At 35.8% G+C, this 20,904-nt stretch overlaps 1 protein-coding gene across 1 annotated transcript; it reads right to left on the reverse strand.

The window, feature by feature from the left end:
• Positions 1 to 5,688: 5,688 nt before the first annotated feature.
• LOC122009941 (methionine aminopeptidase 1B, chloroplastic-like) lies at positions 5,689 to 20,549 on the reverse strand. The gene is made up of 10 exons (XM_042566259.1): positions 20,378 to 20,549; positions 19,858 to 19,936; positions 19,327 to 19,564; positions 18,217 to 18,378; positions 18,090 to 18,131; positions 13,644 to 13,715; positions 12,885 to 12,964; positions 7,050 to 7,147; positions 6,405 to 6,452; positions 5,689 to 6,013 (listed from the first exon to the last, which is right to left on the reverse strand). Exons 1-10 carry the CDS (start codon positions 20,490 to 20,492, stop codon positions 5,868 to 5,870), a joined length of 1,080 nt encoding a protein of 359 aa, XP_042422193.1. The 5' UTR covers positions 20,493 to 20,549; the 3' UTR covers positions 5,689 to 5,867.
• Positions 20,550 to 20,904: the final 355 nt, after the last annotated feature.

A 20,904-nucleotide genomic window follows, 5' to 3' on the forward strand; every position in this document is an offset into this window, starting at 1 on the left:
ATTTTTATCTTTCTTATCAGATACGCATGATTAGTGCTAGGTGTTGTTTCTTTACTTTGCATATCAATTGTACATGAGTGTTGGACTCACCCGCCTCCATTGTTGTTATTTTCGGGTTGATCCGGGAGGGAGTTCTAGTCATTGGTCCCCACGACGTAGTGCTACTCCTCTGCTGGTTTTTGAGTTATTGTTTTATTTTAGCTTTTCGCTATCAGACTTTGTTTTAGTTTTGTTTTGGACTTTACATATGGATATTGTATGGAATCTTTCCGTTTGATGGACTTTTGGTATGATTTGGATTTATTCTACTACATGCCTGCCTGGACGGCAGAAGAGGTGAGTTCGTCGGATTTGAGCTTTACGAGTGTAGTGGAGTAGGGTTGATTTCGAGTCAGGGTATAATCTATCTGTTTACTTATATAAACTGCGTGGTGATGCTTTATTTTGTTGTTATTATTCCAGCCGCCTGTGGCTGAGGTAGATGTGAGATGTAGAAAAGTTTCAGATTGTCCACCGTACAGGGGAGATGCTGCCGAAATTTTCTCGGACAGGGACTCCTCTGGGGCGTGACATTTTTTCTCATCACACTTTCTCTCTCTTCATTTCTTTCTCATCATTCTTTCTCTCTCAGCACACTTTCTCTTTCATCATACTTTTTCTCTTTTCAATCTCTCCTATCACGTTCTCTCTCCTCATTTTCTCTCATCACACTTTCTCTCTCTTTATTTTTTCTCATCGCACTTTCTCTCTCATCATTCTCTCTCATCATATATTTCTTTCACATTCAATTTTCTCTTCCATATAATTTTTTTTCTTATTTTTCTGTAAAGGTTAAAAAGGAAATTTAGGTTCATTCCGATTGAAAATATTCAACTAACCAAATATTATTTTTAAGAATGATACTCAAGCTCATACTCATTCTTATTCCACAATACTATGATACTCATTCCCATTCCGATTCCTAGGAGAGAACCAAACACCACCCTAGTCTTGGAATCTCTCTTTGAAATTGTATTGTGCAAGGAAAAAATGGAACACAAAGAGACGCTCGGGCGGAACATCAACAAACTACCTCCATACGAGATATACAAGAAGGACGAATTCAATCTATGGATGATGCAAATGGAAAACTTCATCCTGATGAATGACTTCAATAGTGGCATGGCGCAGAAACGATCTTCTCAGAACTCGAAACTAAACTAAAAGATAATAAAGTTAATTTCAAATTTATTATCTAACAAAGTTACATGTTGGATAAGAAAGGTCAAAGACATCCATGAGTTTTGGACCTGCCTGACCAGCATCACGAAGAGTCCTTAAAGCTAGAGGAGCAAGATAAAAATGAATTTAGGCTCAAGTCCAATCCAACGAAGAAGCCTATAGAATTAGAAGTTGCAACTTCGATTAGTACGTTTTATTATGAAAATGCCCTTATGAATGATACATTAAAGAATAATTTGGGCAATAAATTAGATAATATTTTGTATTAAAAATTAAAGTTGAAAATTTTGAATAATTCTGATCATTCTAAACTTAATAAAAATTCAAACTCAATTAATTAAGAAAAATCAAATTCAATTAATTTAAAAAAATATGAATTTAAATAAATTAATTAATGAAGATTTGAAAAATGGCAAAGTTAATATAGATAAAATTCTTAATAATGTATTTGATAATCTAGATAATATAAGCTATGAAATTTTATCCAAGAAAAAGATAATTTAACAAATTCAAAATTAAAAAATAATAATATAGATAAAATTAATTTAATAAATGTTGGTGCAATACCTCTAGGTCAAGGTTGGCCAAGTTGATTAAGCTTGAGTTGGCTCTAGCTTGAGTCTTGATGTTTGGGTTTTGATGTTTGACAATATATGGAGATTGTAGGTGCAATCGTCTGATTGGAGAGATTGTTGGTGCAATTCCCCTCTGGTTAAGGTTTGACCAGGTTGATGTGAAGAAGGGTCAAGTAGGTTAAGGTTGACCAGATACTTGACTGGGAAAGTCCTGGTAAGTGAAGCCAAACAGTTGAAAATCCTAGTGAGTGAAGTTAGGTGAAAGTCCTGGTGAATGAGGCCAGGCAGGTGAAAGTCCCGGTGAGTGAAGCCGGATAGTAGAAAAATCCTAGTGAGTGAAGTTAGGTGAAAGTTCTGGTGAGTGAAGCCAGGCAGGAGAAATTTTCGGTGGGTGAAGTCGGGCAGTGGGAAAATCCTGGTGAGTGAAGCCAGATGAACATCCTAGTGAGTGAAGCTAGGTGAAAGTCCTAGTGAGTGAAGTCAGGCAGATGAAAAGCCCTAGTGAGTGAAGTCAGGCAAATGGAAAGTCCTGGTGAGTGAAGTCATGCAGATGGAAAGTCTTAGTGAGTGAAACTAGGCAGGTGGAAAGACTTGGTGAGTGAAGCCAGGTACGTGGAAATCCAGGTGGATCAAGGTTGACCGGACACTTGGTATTAGAAAGTCCAAGTAGGACAAAGGATTGACCGAATATTTGGCACAAGGAAATCCAAATGGGTCAAGAATAACCGGGCATCTGGTGAAAGGAAGTCCAAGTGGATCATGGAGGACTGGACACTTGCCACGAGATGGTAAGTCCAAGTGGGTCAATAAGGTTGACCGGACGCTTAGCACGAGGAAGAAAGTTCAAATGGGTCAAAGGATTGACCGGACACTACATGAGCTAGGGTATTGATGTTATATCTTTTCTTTTAAAAAAACGACAAAACTATTACATCTTATATATATGATGCAATTATAACAATTATCACAGGTTTCAGTATAGTTAGAAAAGAAGATATTTTTTCCAGTATGTTGAGAAATACTAAAAAAGTCCAAGTTATTAATAAATTAGTGTAAATCGAAAGAAAATGACAATTATCACAGGTTTAGCTTGATGCAAATAAAACTTAGGAATGAAAGTTTAAGTGTCAATGGCTAAATGATTGATTGCTGAAGACAGGATTGAAGTTTCAAACAATTAGAATTGCTACCAAAGAAAGTAAGAAACTATGCATGATCTGGCATTGTAGAACTTTCATAGTAGTAGTGTAATCAAGAACAACAAAGCTCTAGCATAGACATAGAGAACAACAATGATATGTCAATGAATATAGATGAAGGAAATTGAATATCATTGCTGGCCAAGGACATGGCCAGTTGGCTGCACCTCGAGAAGGGGAGAGAGAGGGGAGGAAGAAAGGTATGACGGAGCTGGAGCTATTGTCGATAGTCGACAAAGGGAGGGGATGGAGTTTTCTTGCTACTAGCTGTCGTCGACTTCGGGAGGGAATGGAGCTAGCACTACCAATGACCGTTGATAGAGGGAGTCGAAGGGCTCATTTCGGAAAGATTTTAGGGCACAGAAACCCCTTCGATAAACTGCGGGTTTTGGGAGAGATTTGCATATGTTTTGCATGTGCATTACCATTCACATCTGTCGTTTTCTGAGTAGGACATGGGGTCAAACGTAGTTCGGGATAAAAGATCCGAACTAAGACAACTACGTTAGTTTTGTTTTATCAATTCATCTCATAACACAGATCCTAAGGAAAGGAGAAGAGGAGAAACATTAAAACAATTACTCTAGTAGAGGAAGAATGGAATGAAAAATATTGGCAATGATGTCTCGCCACCACCATAAATTGAAGGAAGAACTTACCAATGACCGCCCCGGTAGATACTCGCAAGAAAAATAAGGAATACCAATAAATTGGCAGATTTGTACAAATGATGTTTTGATTGACCAGTTTGGGTAGATCATCGGAGTGATTGCTCAACGTCTTTCACTCATGTTTTCACAGACGACATCAATTTGATTCTGCCTAAGAACGGAGATGTCTGACTTGCCGGTATTACGCTACTATTATGGGCGGTTAGGAGGGTGGCGAGGCTTCCATCCTACGAGGAAGAATACTCAAAGAGAACGGGTTAGAATGACAGTCAGGGAAGTCTCCGGCGAGGCCACTCCAACATTGAAGTCAGCCTTTGGTAAAGAAGGTAGTTTTGGAAATTAGGATTCGGAATGTTATGTGCACATACCTTTGTTCATGAGAGTTGACTACCTTTTATACGATCAAACTCTCCACGCTCTTTTCATGCCTCCTCATTTCTTGCTATCGTAGTCACGTTCCCCAAAATAAATAACCATTATGATCCATTTATGTTAGGATAAATAGCAGTATTTTCTATCTTTCTCACAATAACAGTTGCATAAAAGAACAACGATTCGTTGTTTTAATTCTTGACAGTTGGAGTTGTTTCAGCTTAGTTTGAGAAAGTAGGAAACGTGAATCGACAAAAGTCACGAGTAATTAAGAGTCAAGAGCTAGAAGTCAAGAGTCAGAGACTAGCCAGGAGTAGCCGAGAGTCGAGAGTAACCGGGAGTCGGGGAGTAGTTGAGAACCGAGAGTCGGGGAGTAGCCAGGAGTCGGCCCTCATGGTCGGCCCTCGTTGACCACGCCTACCATCCTAGCTCAATTATTAATCCTCTTAGTCATATGACCCTTGAAAAATACCCCTGCATCAACTTCGATTGACACTTTGAAGCCAATATTCTGGTACAAGTCAACCAACGTTATGTCATAATCAACACACTTGTTGGAGACATGAAAATCCAGTTAGTTTTAACATTTACAAGGATCAACTACAAGTTCTAAACTACTTAGGCATTTTCTAAGCTTCAAAATCTATAACAATGTCACTTAAATTATAACATCTACTATCATTAGACTATAGGTGAAATGAATATCAAGACACCTAAATTTAATTCCTTGCACAAAACACAAACAAAATAAAGAATTAATAGTGCAAATGATCATGTTATTAATTCAGTTGACCATGTCTAGAGAGTATATGACAACGAAAATAAAATGACCACAAGTAGACAATTGACACGGGACAGGATAACAATGGATAACAATTATCCTGTGAACTGACATGAAAAAAAAAATTGAGGAGAAGATTAAAAACCTCCAAAAAAAAATTTTTTTATCAAAACTTGAGGGCTTAATTCCTCAACATCTAAACATAACTTTTATACATCTAAACACATGACTCTTATATAGACCATAACCTAAGACTCAAATAAGAAAAGAAATTATAATAATTACAATTAACATATCTTAATTTCAATTTTGTAAAAAAAATATAGATTTTTACCCGAAAAGAAAAATAATTAACTCGAATCAAGACAAATCCTCTATATAAAATACTAAAAATATAAAAATTATCATAAATATCTAAAAAAAATAAAATTTACCAAAAATAACAAAAATATCCTAAAAAGATTTAAATGACAAAATTTGGGACTGAAAATTTGACGATTTCATCGATAACAAATATATGTTTTCAAATTTTACACGCATGACGATAGAGAAAGTCTGATTCCAAATCCCGAGTCAAAAGTTATATCCGTTTGAAATTTAAAGACTCATATTGAGCTTCAACACAGCTTGGACCTGCATCAACAATGCTAACACGAGATACAACATAGTTCCAAGGCCCTAATTTCGCTCAAACAGCCTAATCCAAAAGATGAATATGAAAAACTGAGGTAATTTATCAAGAACTTGATTATTAACAAGAATTTATAACCATAAAAAAAAAAGTAAAATCAGTTTAACCCACAGACTCTGCCTAATCCAATTATAACATACAACTAATTCTTGCATAGGTATTGCAATCTTCGCCGGAATTAGGTAAGTAAACCTACACAGAAACAGAATCATCATACACATCAGATTCTTAATCTAGTGATATATGCAGGTTCCAGATATTACAGGAAGACTTTGCAATGGTGAAGGTTTGCCGCCACCATTTACGACAAATGATAAAATTACAAGAAAAGAAAGGAAATCAATTGCCGATGTCAATCTAGTACTTGGTCAAAATTTCTGCACCCGTCTTAGTGATCAGTATGGAATGCTCAAATTGAGCAGCCATGCTGCCATCAGCTGTGAGTGTAGTCCAACCATCGTCCCATGTAACACATTCAATGCTTCCAGTTGTAAGAATGGGCTCTGTGGAGATGATGATCAAGAATAAACAATTGAGGTCGAGGAGCAAAGATTTAGCTAATTTATTTGTGAGTCTCCGAAACCCATTTTCTTGGTTTCAGTCAAAAACTGAACATTATATCTTTTGACAGAAGAAATGTTTTAGGTAAGGCTAGGAACCAGGCTTGATCCAGAAAAAGATAGCTAAATGTTATAGGTAAAATTCTGGACATGCTACAATAGGCACGAGATTAACAATTAGTATAATGAGTTTAGTATGATGTGCCAACATGATTTTGTCATGAGCATCAAGCATGGTTTAGTTGAAAAAACCCTGCTTATTATTGGAAGAAACCATATAACAAAGAGGATTAGTCTTTAGGTTTATATCAGAGAGGAGGGATAAGAAACATACCGATGGTGAATGTTTCACCTTCAACCATACAGCCAGGATAATTATTGCCTGTCGAAGTTTGGAGATCAGAATTTTGAGGAACATATCTTAAGTAGTTAATAAGTCATTAAAGAGATCCAATATATGAATGGCCCTAACCACACAAGTATGTGCAAGCATGTAATACCTGCACATAACCTTATCGCAATTACATGTATGCATATGAAGAGTTGTGATTTCAGCCTCTCAGACAATAGTATAGCATTACTAATGTTCTTATTTAACTTGATAGCACTCCCCTACAAAGTGATAGAACAAAGTGGAAAGCTCTTGGTGCAAGCAGTGGATGTGCTCTTTTTAGTGAACATCCGATCTACTATCCAAAAAGGAACCATGGTTTTACAAGTATACGTATTGACTTAGACCTTCAAAATCAGGAAAACTGCCCCTTATAAACACTAAGAACATATCAAGAGCATAGACCAATCTAACAGTTGAATAAATGAAGATAATGATCAGATGTTGAAAAGTAAAACTATCTTGGATCAAATAAAAACTATGATTAAAGCGTATCTTTGATGAACAAAAAAAATGACTCGAGATTCTTCCCAAAGCTCAAGCTCTTAATCAAAGATAATTAGACATATATTGAAATAAGATACTCACGATGATGCAAAATTATTGGCTCAGAGTGAAATACTTGACCCACACCATGTCCAACAAATCTTTCCACCACATTGAATCCGTATCTTTCAGCAAGCTCACTAAAATTATTAAATATGTGAGAGCCAATGCAGCTCAATAAGCAAATACTAATAACAAAGAATTCAACAACCGCTTATGTAAAGATGTTATATACCAATAGCAACAATCAAGCCTTTATCCACTAAGAGGGGTCGGCTATATGGATCCTCCTACGTCATTCGGCTCGATCCTCTACTATATTATCATCTATATTTAAATAAATTTTATCTAGTTTTATCATCCCTAATCAATTTTCTTTGGTCTCCCTCTTCCTCTATTAATGTGCATATTAAGTGGGTCTACAACTTATCTAAGGTGTTATATGCCAACTTATACAAAATATATTGGTTTCGGTATCCTGCTACATGCAAGTGACAAAAAAACACCTTGATTGATTATACAATGTCCTTTTTTTTTCCAAAGTTATCCTCCAAGTAAATGCACACTCTGGCTCGAAGTATACTGACTATGTGTGTGAATCAAGAAGCCTATCCACTGGAGTATATGCATAAAATATGCTTAAAGGATGCTCCATCAAACAATCCAATGATTGAACTAGCATATTAAAGTTTTTTTTATAATCAATTAGTGTTGAAAGTGAAAACGGTGGGAAACATAAAAAAATCTAGTTCATATAGTTAAGTGATTTAAGAAATGTGTATTATTAATAATATAACCTCCAATATCAAAGTTTTGATCAACCAACTATATAGTGCATATGCTGGTTGGCATAGTTGTCATTATTGAAAATTATGTATATTGATAAAAATATCTAACAAATTAAAATAATTTGTATATATGTGTGGGCATATTCTCAATATATAAAGTGTTAACACTTGCTAATAAGTGCTTAAGCTAAAAGTTACAAAATACCAGACCAAATACTTTGTTTATTTAAGTATTCAATAGAAGAATAAAGAATTGGTTTTCTCAAGAATAAATATCATCATAGAAGCCCCCATGAAGCCCTTTTTGATGTATCACACTCTTCACTCTCCAATTGAATTAATTTCTACTTGTCAAAGTCTCCAATTGTTAAGAGCTCCTCCTTGTTTGAGAGTACTCATTCACTCTCAAAGGACTTGATGAGTTGAGTTTTTCTTGTCTCCATATATAGCACCTATTAAGATGAGTTTTGCATCACATTGGCATTTCAAACGTATATCTAGGAAATGCACTTTGTGTAGGATCTATTTGTCGCTAGAGGGGGATAAATAAAGTAATTGTCTTTTCTAGCAAAATTTGTTAGAAGCACAGTGGCATAATAAATAAAAATAACAAAAGATACAAAGAACACAAAGATTTTTTACTTGGTTCATACACCCCATCCCTGAGGTGCTACATCCAAGGTAGTGTAGCACAGACACTCCAAAAAATATTTTTTTCCGGGCACTGGAAAAAATGTGTCGTTAACTTTTTAAAAGTTTGACTAGTTAGATACGGCTAGGACACGGATCGGACATGTTTCCAGACACGTTTGGCTCAATTGCAAAAAAATTAAGAGAGCGTTTGGTTTACATGTTTTCCATTTTCATTTTTTGGAAAACGTGCATTTTCTGAAAAATAGTATTTGGTTTACATTTTCCACATTTGTTTTCTAAAAAAGATATAGCATTTTCGGGAAAAGTAGAGAATGTGAATGTCTAAAAGTCATTTTCTATTTTCTAGAAAACGCGCATTTTCTAGAAAATGAAAATGAAAATAGTGATAACCAAACGCTCTCTAAAAATTTTGAGGGTAAAATTCAAGAACAATAAAATTCTGAGGACTATTTATTAAAATAAAAAACCCTAAATTACTCCCGGCTCCCGATACTTGCTTCATCACGATGCGACTAAACACTGTTTGCCATCGTCGCCTGCACTCTCCTCTCCTACGCTCTCTGGCTCTCTCCATCGTTGCTCGCAGCAACCCATTGCCGTTATGCTTACTTTCCGCTCGCAATGGCCTCTTTCTGATGTAATATGAACATAATTTTCTATTCTAGGATTTTAATTTTTAATACTCTATATATATAATACTTTTTTATTTTTTAATAATCGTCATATTCTAGCCGTATCATGTCTTATATTTTCAAAAATTTTCGTACTGCCGTATCCGTATCATATTTGATACAATACCCATATCCGTATCCATGCAACACAGGTCCAAGGTTATGTATCAACGTGAGCACAATTTGTTCTCCTTCCCAGAATCCTTCCAGAGACGGAAAAACCTCTTACAAATTTGTAAGGCAATCAAAACTATCAAAAAGAAGTACGTAAATATAAGTAAGCAAACACGTGGATCCGGATTGGAAATCTTAAGTGTGAAGGTGCTCATCCTAGATCTTCCTAGATCAACGGGTAGAACTAGAGCACTGTTTGCAGCATAAAATGAGAATAGATTGCTTGCAATAGTTGTGGAAGACGTTGCCTCGACTAGCCTTTTATAGAGCTTGATTGCACTGTTTGGTCAATTGGACCTCCCTTCAGTCGACTTGTCCACTGACTCAGTTGCAAACTAGATCTCTTTGAGCTAAATCTTGACCTCCCATAGAACACCCTCCGGTTGTCTGGAGCTTAGTCTAAACTTATCCGAGGATCGACTCGTGCGAGCCCGATCACGTCGACTGGACTACCTTCCAGATGACCGAACCGACCATCGTTCAGTTATTGTTTCCCGCAAAACAAACATGCAAGGCAACACACAAACATGCAAAACCTAGTACCTACTTTACCTAACCTACTAGGTTCACTTGCTTGAAGCTTACTCCTCCAAGACTTCTCCCTTTGCCAAGTGTTCAACTCCCAGCTAACCCACTAGCCAAGTGTTCAACTCCCAGCTAACTCTCTTGGACTTAACCTAATTCCCAACTAGGTCTTCCACTGCTTAGCCCTGCTAGTACTTCCATTGCCTAGTTTCCAATTAGGTCTTCCACTGCCTAGCCCTGCTAGGACTTCCACTGCCTGGATCTCAACCAAGACTTCTCTTTGCCTAGTCCCACTAGGAGTTCCCAACTAAGACTTTCACCAATTGCCAAGCATTTGGTCCTACTTGGACTTCTTACACACTTTCGAGCTTTAAGTCAACCTTGACTTGTTTGGACTCTACACTCAACTCGATCAACCGTGATCAACCCTTGACCAAATTTCCTTAAACATATTGTTCAAACTTCAAACAAACACTCAAAACCCTGGAGGCGATTGCACCAACGCTTTGTACTATAGTGCATTATGCGAAAGTAGATAAGTGTTTGGTAACATAGTCATATATCTCAAAAATACTTTGTGATATTGTATTTGGTTAGTTTGGAAGCACTTCCACCCCTTTGAGCAACACTACAATACATTTACATCTTGTTATTGAATGTCGTTGGAATTCCGTTCTATTTAAATTTCCCTATACAAAATTTGTACAAGTACAGAACTATTCCTAGCAACCCGCATGTTCGATCAGACATGTGTTTGATCAATCAAGCAAGTTCTTGACGGATCAAAGCACACCTTGATCGAAGTACAAGATCGCTGACCTCTTGTGTTGGTATTCAAAATCGATACAAAGAAAACTCGACTAATTACGCAATGGAATTAAAGAACTAGTTGTACCTTTTCTTTGTAGCTAAAGACCTCTTGATCTTCTGTCATATTCCTCTCCTCTTCTTGGACGTCGTGTGGACGACGATCTACCAAGACAACACCACCCTCCTTCTCTTCTCGGTTTCCAAACTGCCGGCTACAAAAGGAGGCTCTAGGATGGGGCACCTTCTAATCTTCATCCTCTTCTCCAAGCTGTCACCCACCAAGGAGGATAAGTAAGAGCCGTCGGCCCCTAGCAAGGAAGGGATGCCGACCCTAGCAAGGAGAGATGAGGGGAGCCACCAAGGAGGATAAGTAAGAGCCGTCGGCCCCTAGCAAGGAAGGGATGCCGACCCTAGCAAGGAGAGGGGGGGGCGGGGGGCCGACCCTTAGGAAGGTGGAGGAGGCTTGTGGGAATTATGTGTCGTCGGCCCTAGCAAGGGAAGAGGGGCGCCGACCACAAGGAGGGAAGAGGATTGTGGAAAATTAGGTTTTAGGGAGCACCACCTACTCATTTTATAACCTTTGCCGTCGGTTACAAAGAAAGAAAAAATAACAAAATTCTGTTAAAAAAAAATCTCCCTTTCTATAACCAAGTTAAACCAAACCGGATGGGTGGATGTGAGGCTTTATATAGAGGCTACAACAGGGACCTAGAGGAGGAATTGGTTTAGACCTCCTGATGGGCTTGCGCTTCCTATGTTCGGCCTGAACACCCAACCCAAGTTCATCAATAATAACTCATACCACTAAAGGATTATTATTGAACTACCGCATCAATCCCATATTACAATATGAGCTCCTTATTATGAGTGTGTTAAACTCCTTGTGTTAAGATATCGTAAGTTCGTTAATTAAATGAGTTACTGACAACTCAATTAATTAACATCTGATTCCAAGAGTAGTACCACTCAACCTTATTATCATGTCGGACTAAGTCCACCTGCAGGGTTTACATGATAATCCTTATGAGCTCCTCAAGGGGACATCATTAACCTAAATAATTAGGATACAAATTCCTTCTATAATCAACAACACGTCATATAAATAATATTATCTCCCAACTCATTGGGTCTATTGATTTAACGAATAAATCTCACCCATTGATAAGTTAAAGAAATAAATACTAAGTATACGTGCTTGTTATTATATAGGGATTAAGAGGATGCACATCCATAATAACAGAGGTTCTGTTCTTTTATGTAGTCAGTATAAATCGAACAATGTCAGATGGTCCTTCTCAATACACGCATAGTGTACTAGTGTAATTTTATAGTTAAGACAGACTAATACCAAATTACACTACAACCGTTCCAATGGTTTGTCCCTATCCATCTTGGTTGTGAGCTACTATTTATAATTTATAAGGAACCAATAACATGATCTTCTGTGTGACACCACACACCATGTTATCTATAATATAAATTAAATGGACAACTACATCGACATATATATAAATATAAAATGCAAACATTTGACCAAAGTGATTCTCATTTCAAAATATTTCAAAACAGATGCTCAAACAAAAACTAGGCTTATAATATACATCCCAACAGTTATCAATTTTCAGAAATTTTATGTTATTATATTTTATAATACAAAATATCTTTGCAATTAAGTTATTATTTCTAGCTGCAAACTGATTTTGCAAATCAGCTTGTGTGGTTAAAATCACAACAGATATTTTATCGCAATATTTATTGTTAACCACTAACATTAGTTAATATTTATTGTTTCACTATTTATCTAATTTTTACATTAATATTTAGAAGCATTTAAAAACCACTTTGAGAAAGCAGTTTTTGGAATGCACCCTCCACCAGCTTGCATCGAAGAAATGACTTTGGAAATGCAGTGATTTAAGTAAAAGGATCTTAGACTTCAATTTTCAAACACCTTAATTCCATCCAAAAGTGTTTTGATTCTCAAAAGCACTTTGAGAAAGCATTCCCAGAACCTTCCACATAAGAAAGACCGCATATGCTATATCAATGCAACCCAAATGCTACATATAGTTGGGACTAACGACATTTTTGTTATTGTATTTCTGTAATTACTTTATATATGTTGGAATCATGAGTTTATCAGTCTATTTGTAAGGAGGTTAAGCCACATTTACTGAATGGAATAGCAACCATACAGAAAGAACAAACTAAGAATCTGGTCCCAAAAATAATGAAAATTTCTAGAACATTTATACCTAATTTTTTTGCCGATCTTTTTAAAGCTAACACCATCTTTGCAGATTGAAATGGCTCTATATAAGCATTCTTCAGTCACCTAATATGGAACATATTTACTGATATCAGAATCAACAATCAGTTGAAATAGGGAATTGCAGGCTATATAACAACCACATGCATAAAGGAGAATGATTTGATTGTGTCATTCAAGATGTTGTCTAAATAAAATCATAAACATAAGGATTCCAATATTTTAGTAGCAAATGATATAGCAGGCATTAAATTACCTTAGGCAATAATAGGAGAGATAATAATATTCTCACTTTAGGCCCTCACGAGCCTGGTTGTAAGAGCAATGGCTGTGTCACATCATCAAAGTTTGCAATCCACTCAACACAAATTCAGGTGAAAATATGTCTAATGGCACCAATGATTTTCTAAAAAAACAGGACAGTCCGGTGCACGAAGCTCCCGCCATGCAAGGTCCCGGGGAAGGATCCATTGTACGCAACCTTACCTTACTTTTTGCAAGAGGTTGTTTCCAGGATTCGAACCCGTGACTTTTTGGTCACATGGCAACAATTTTACCGTTGCGCCAAGGCTCCCCTTCGGCAGCAATGATTTTCTAAAAAAACTAATGTTCTCACTTCAGAACTTTTCTAAAAATTGGTTTGGATTAAACACAGGAAATTGGCATGTCAATAGCATTTAAACCATAGAATTACAACGCAAACATTGATAATATAACTTATTTGTGCAATAGACCAAAACAAAACCTTTACTAGTCTCTTTGTGCGTTCGTCAACATTTCCACATAAAAATGTTTTTGAAGTGTCTCCATGGTAGCCCTGAAACACAAACAAAACAGATGTTACATATAAAACTCACAAGGAAAAATTAATGTGTTAATTCCAATTTTCTGCCAATATACATATATATAAATATGTTTTCTTGATTCAATTACAATACAAACCTAAGAAGACATCATTGCATCTGAAATATAACATTTTATTTTGCAAAATACTCTATTCTTCTCATGCCCATTCAATTCTAAGAACACCCATAAACACTTGTTAGGTACACTCACATGACCTTAACGCCTACACAATCCTATATTTACTTGGATATATCATGTCAAATTCAATGAACAAAGGGCAGCTCGAAGCACAAAGCTCCTACAAATACGGGTCTCGAGAAAGGGTCTATTGTACGCAGTCTTACCCTGTATTGTAAGAGGTTGTCACATACAATTTTTCTTTGCATGTTGCTCTCTATTATCCCAAGTATTGCTGACCGCATACTGTGTCACATCATATACATGGAAGAAGACTTGATTTAAACAAACAAATACAAATAAATTGGCATCTAAACCATGTATTTTCCTGATGCATTCCAGCCCCTAAACATTATACCATTAACTACTTATAACCATTTAGATTATTTTGGGGTAACTATTGAACATGAAATGGTAAACTCAAGGTTTAAATGCAATCACAGTGCAAAAAATGGTGTTGTGACTTCTGATGGTGTTTTGACCATGGCTGGTCAGAAGGGTACATGGCATATTTGGGTCGAGGGAACAATATTTAATCTCGAGTAAACTTCATATTATCTTCACATTCCTAGTTTTCAAATATTTTTAACTCCCATTCTGTTAATCTACTCTTTCACTTGTTAAGTGAGCAGTTTTGTGTTTGACAAATTAAATTGAGTACAGAGGATGACACATCTCAAGCTTGGATGGATTTATTGGATCAGATGTGAAACCGTGGAAAGCTTCAGCCTCAAAGAGATGTCATCAAGGTTAAAGATGAACTTGAATAACAGAAGGCATAAGACACGTTATGTATTTTGGGCGGATTGCATTAAATGTTTTTCTTGCATGTAGGTAGGTTGCAGTTACCTAGAGATGACATTTTATGAAGTCATGTCACACCTGCTTTGAATCAGAACCTTGAATTTTAGACTAAACTATTGAGGACTACCTACAGGCTACGGTCGATGTAGGGAGTTCTAAATCAATGCTTGAACTTGATCAAAAGCAATGCCAACTTCATAAGTGAAATTGAAATGTCTTAGGAGCTTAAAGAATGTCCAAGAAGTCATTGCAAAGCCTAGCATTGATTCTCGGCTTTTGTAGGATGACAAAAAAGTTGAGATGAACTTGGAATTTCACCCTTGTCTACATCTTTTGCATTTTGTTAGCAGGTGTTTTGATTAAGCTTCAAGTTAGTTGGCAGATGCACAAACAGAAGGCAAAGTGTGTTGACCAACTGTAAAAGTTGGTCGACACACATTCTCCAAGAGACCTATTTTTTTAATGTTGGGCTTTTCAATTGCTATTTTTACACAGTGCATCAACTAAGTTTGTAAGTTGGTTGACACAAGTGTTGTGGACCGCTTATGTAAGTATTTGTTGGAGCTCTTATTTAAAAGGGCCTTTAGAGGGGTTTTACACATTATCTTTTAAGCTTTCACTATTAATTCACATTGATTTAACAACTCTCTCCAAGAGCTTCGGCTTCAATTGCACTTCAAGCACTCTCATTGGGTAGCTTCTTCACAACTAGTACAATCTTTGCATTCTCTATGGTGGGATAGAGGCTATAAATTTTCTATTTTGTGCTTAATATATATCTTTTAAAGACAATGTGAGTTTTAAAGAGAGTATGAGTCTCCAAGGATCCTATAGACACTTCTGTATTATCAAATCTAAGGTTCTAGATACGTCAAAACCATTGTGAGAGCACCTTAACTCTTTGTGAATTTCTTTGGAGCATGTTGCATCGGACGCAACCAGGATGTGGAGTAGGAGGGCTTTTTAAACCACGTTAAATTTCTTGTTGCCATTTTTTACATTTCTATTTATATATGTTGCCTCTAGCTAGGTCATTTGATCCTACAATATCATGCTTGTTTCATTTGGTATGAGTGTGGATTCTAGTTCTTATTTTCCTCTTGTATCCTCCTTATATACTAGTTAACCTTTATTTGTCTTTGAGTACATCAGAGGCACCCTCTTGTACTATAAAAATTGTTGAGCTATTCTCACAATTATCTAATAATATAAGTATCCTTCAATATATTTTGTAGCTTTATATCATTCAACTTGAGAGTTTTTTCGTTTTATCTTATTCTCTCGTTAATCAAACTAGAAAAGGATTAACTAAGTCCATCATAAATGTCAATAATGTAGAAGATAAATATTTAGGAAAATATTGGATGAAATTATAGCAATTGAAGGATGATAAGATATCAAGAAAACATAGGACAGGAGTTAAGTGGAAAGAAAATGAGCTCAAGTGGAAGTATGTTAGAATTCCTCATTCTGACCTCAAAATTTTGAAAATAGAAATATAAATGTCCTTGATTGCATAAATTTAAACATTTAGCATTATCAGGCATTACATATTCAGGAAGCAAGCTAATATTTTATTTCTTTATTAAGAATTAGCACGGACAAATATTTATATAATACAAAATTTAAAATACCATTCACACATGAAAGTCATCCCAAGTTAATGAGTCTATGGATGCATACAAGAGAAAATAGACAAGCAAATTTTTATGTTTTTCCAAAGACTCCAACCTACTTTGTTTTGTTCAAAAAAGAATCTTCTCACTCTATATACCTAAAATATCCCTATTTTGATGTATTGATCCCTCTCTTTCTCAATTGTTTTGGTGGCCAAGACTTACTGTCTTTGGACAAGGATTAAATCAGTGAAATTATGGGAATGAGATGTATATCCATTTTTTTTCTTTTAGTTGAAACACTCCATCTATATCATAGAGTTTTTGCCCAAACTTTTTGACGGCCCAAAATTATATCATTTTCGCTAGAAATCATACTAGAAGCTTCAAAGGAGTTTAAGTTGAGTATTTAGGTGTTTTTGAAAAAAAAAAAGAACAATTTGAGTGAACCAAGGATGTTCAACCATTATATATTAATAGATAAAGGTTGCAGTGCAGAGCAGGTTGAAGCAACATGGTAAGGAAAAACATAAAAATTAATTAACACAGATGAGTAGGACTGAAGCAAACTGTGTGGCTTAAGGTTCATATGTATTCCGGTCTAATTGTAATGGGCACTTTGACTCTTCACAACCAGTGTGTGCCTCCTTAATGTGCAGAGCATTGGCTGAATCCGTCTGGAAGATAATAGAGCACCTATGGCACCTATGTGCCTTACTTCGGTAAGGCGTGCACCTCAACTTGTGTCATGCGCCTCGAGTCCCATAACATCTATGTGCTTTTGAGCGCCTCACTCCTTAAATAGCTATGATTTTAGCCAAAATGATATGTTATGAACCATTAAAGAATTTTTCAGCTTAAAAATACATAAAGACTCTACTTAAGACTCTGAGAAAACTTCTAGTATTATTTTGTGGCCAAAATAAGATAATTTTGGGCATTAATGAGTTTTTGATGAAAGGTGGTTGACAATCCATTTCAATTTCTTATAATTCTCACTCAAAATTTCACTAAGTATAATATTTCTTGAAAATGAGAATGCTTGAATTATTAAAATAAACATAAAAAGAGATTTTAGTTCATCAAACTAGGGTGATCTGGATATGTAGAAAGAGAATATGCATTTTGGGAAAACTCAAAAGTAGGTTTGTCATCTTGGATACAAGCCAAAGTGATTTCACTTTTGATCTTGTTTAAAAAAAAAAATCAACCATTAAGGACTAGATATCCTTTTGATCGCAATGGACACGATAAATGTCCTTTTAATGGCAATGCATGTCATAAAGAGTCATTTGATTGCAAAACAACTGGAAATTATCAATGGCAAATCCAATAATGTTGATTCAATGCACAAGCTAATATTTTGCTTCTATTACCAATTAGGGTGGTAAATATTAATGTGATATACAACTCCTAAGGTGATCCTATCCACACATACAGGTAAACCTACGCTAGTTTACCAATAGATACATATAAGAGGAAAATAATTTCTCTTTTGATTCTCTTAGCTCAACCTTTCAGGCTTGAAAGTTTATCCAATGCAACCAAGGAATTGCCAAATGTTAAGGAACTAATAATCCAAAAACAAAAAATCTTAGAAACAAAATATTTGAATAAAATGAGAAGACAAACAAGGATAATATTTATTAAAATAATGAATTGAATGGTCGGCTGAAGCTTTCAAGATGAAACATTTATATCTTTAAAAAAAATAGATTATAAAATGAAAAATCGAGTAAAGAACATACGCTCAGGAAAACTGTCACATCTATGTTTATTATGTCTCCATCCTACAAAAGAGGGATAATCTCAAAATATATGAATAAGAAAATCTTATTTAGAGAATGGAAATACTAAGAAAATCTCTTTTGTAACCTCTAACTGTCGAGAATCAGGTATTCCATGACACATGCATTCATTAACTGATGTACAAACACTTTTTGGAAATCCCCCATATCCAAGAGGAGAAGGATAAGCACCAGCTTCAATTATCATCTTATGCACTGCTTTATCAATCTCATCAGTAGTTACTGATGGCTGGCAGGAAGCAAATGATTACATTAAACGGATATAATAATAGGGGAAAACAATTTGGAAAAGACAACATATTATAATGGATTGCCAGAACCAGATTATCTCAATCAGTAAAAGATAGTTGATGAGGCTACGGCAATAACATCCAAAGCATTTGTAGACAGGCAGATTGCATCTTGAATCACCTTGTAAAGTTGGATGAGATTCCTAAAGTCTAGAAACAGAAAGAAGTGAGGTATAAATCGGGCATTGTTGCAATGAATATATGGCTTTTGTTGGAGTGACTACGAGGGTGCCATAAAAAGTATAAAACGTTAAAAGTTTAAGTGGCCAATGTTGGTCCACCTTTGTGGAGTGGTGAAACAAATGCTGTTGAGCTTTGTATTAATTAGTGAGCTTGTAAACCCACGAAGCATGGATGCTAGGGTTTATATGGATATGCAAATTGTAAAGTAGTGGTCTATGTCCGTTCCTCTTGAATTGGAGGTACTACCCTTCCCTGAAGAAAATTAGAAACTTTGTAGGATATGTATATCCATCCTACTATACTTGTAGTTAAAGATATGTTAGTTGCATAATGATTATAATGCCAAAGGCAGTCAACTCTAATTTCACATAGACAAGTACACACATGAACGGTTGATGAGCTTCAGGGCTAGAACAGCGAAGACACAACAAAATTCATCAAAAAATTCAGAGTAATTGAAAACAGTTAAAAATCAGCTTCTAAAATGATGGTGTACTGGAAATGCATAGGATAAATGAGAATGATTAGGCCCTTTGCCAACTAAGAGGCATGATGATAACAAATTAGAATGTCAAAACAATATTAACAAATTAGAATTTTTGGAGATATGTTAAATTTTGTTTTGTAATGCAATCAGAAATAGACATTATATTCCTTTGGTTGCAACCTCAAATGAGCCCATAAATTGCAAACTTCAAACTTACTCTTACTAGTGTCCCTGCAAAGTCTAATACACGTGCAGCAAGCTCACCAGCAGCCTTCATGCAAGCAATGCCCTCCTCATCATGTATTTGGTGTTCTTTAGAAATTTCAGGTAGTAGTTTTGTGGTTACATATGGTGGCCTAAGAATGTGCTCTGGCACAGGAAGTGTTTCTGACAGTTTACCACGTCTAAGAGGAGGCTTTTTTCTTGCTTTATTTAAACTCTCAAGCTCTCTAGCCCTGGGGGAAGCAGAATATTTAACAATAATCAAATTCACGCTTAACCTGTCAATATGCATACATGAGGTAGGGAAAGGCAAAGACAGAAAAAAGTAGATGCCAATGTGTAAATATTGGAGTTTGTATACTATTAGTAAACTTTGTACATTCCAAATTCTTCAAAACCTCTAGGGTGTCGAAGAGTGTGTGGATATGGAGCTCCATTTGTAACAAACTTAGGTTAGAACTATATCACACTAGGAAACTTCATTGAAAATGAAATATCTAACAACAAAGTCACTTCACAGACTTACCTCCTAATTCGCATGGCTTCTTCAAGTCCTGATAACCTTCTTGATAAAATTGAAATTTTCTTTGGAATAAGTACAGTTTCTGAACAATAAAGAAGTCACAAAATCAAAAACTGAGTAAATTGCACGGTATACAAACAACCAATTAACAATCTAACGGATGGAAAATATCACTATATCAGTTATGAATTATGATCATCTAAGACAATTGAATAATAAATACGATAAATTAGTTTTCTAATCCGGGGGCAAGTTATGACCACCTACTTGCGCAAAATAGAAAACGAGAAAGCACAGTAGAAAAGCAATCAAGTAAAGCAACCACGGCGGCATCGTCACTAACATTACTAAACCCAAACATTGAGTTTCATTCCTACTAAAAAAAACCATCGATCTGATTCCAGAACAACTGAACGATCCTATCGGAAAGGTTTTCAAGTTCCTGAAAAGATCCCCGACGAAGACAAACCCTAAGTAAAGTTACAGCATACCAGAGACGCAAGCGCATCGAAGTCCATAGTACCTCTTCCTCGGACAGCAGAAAACGAAGACCGAAGGAGGGGTCGGCCTGTAAGGAAAAAGGAAGAAGACGACGCGAGGCTCGATCCTGCAACGGAGGAGGAGCCCAACTGCGCCATCCCTCTTCGACAGCTTCGCGCGGCGCCGTTCAAAGTATTGTGGCTCTCACGGAGACAAGGTGGACTATAAACGGATAGGAGATTCAGAATAAATAATAAATCAAAATAAAATAAGTAGAATACTAAATGATTAAAAATTTGATGAATACATTTTATAAATCATTATTAAAATATTTTAATAATAACATCACTATAATTATATGTATATATTATAATTCAATTTTGACCCAACCAAATAAATTTACCAATATAGAACTCTGGCAAAAGCCAAAGACCGTCGCTATTTTTTAAATCATCAAAAGCATCGACATCTCATTTGTTGGTGTCAGAAATATCAGACGATTGAATCCAAGTTTTAATAATAGTAAGGGTTTAAAGTTAAGTAATGTTATGATCTAATAAGTTTATGGAG

Source organism: Zingiber officinale, chromosome 8A (genome assembly GCF_018446385.1).
Source record: "Zingiber officinale cultivar Zhangliang chromosome 8A, Zo_v1.1, whole genome shotgun sequence".
Lineage (NCBI taxonomy): Eukaryota > Viridiplantae > Streptophyta > Magnoliopsida > Zingiberales > Zingiberaceae > Zingiber > Zingiber officinale.

Excerpts from the sequence above, each read along its gene's own strand:
- LOC122009941 (XM_042566259.1), bottom strand. The coding sequence starts at position 20,492 with ATGGCGCAGTTGGGCTCCTCCTCCGTTGCAGGATCGAGCCTCGCGTCG. Across the intron at positions 12,965-13,643 it reads GCACAAAGAGACTAGTAAAG|GTGACTGAAGAATGCTTATA; the intron begins GTTTTGTTTTGG and ends GTTCCATATTAG. Across the intron at positions 7,148-12,884 it reads AAGATCGGCAAAAAAATTAG|TGAGCTTGCTGAAAGATACG; the intron begins GTATAAATGTTC and ends TAATAATTTTAG.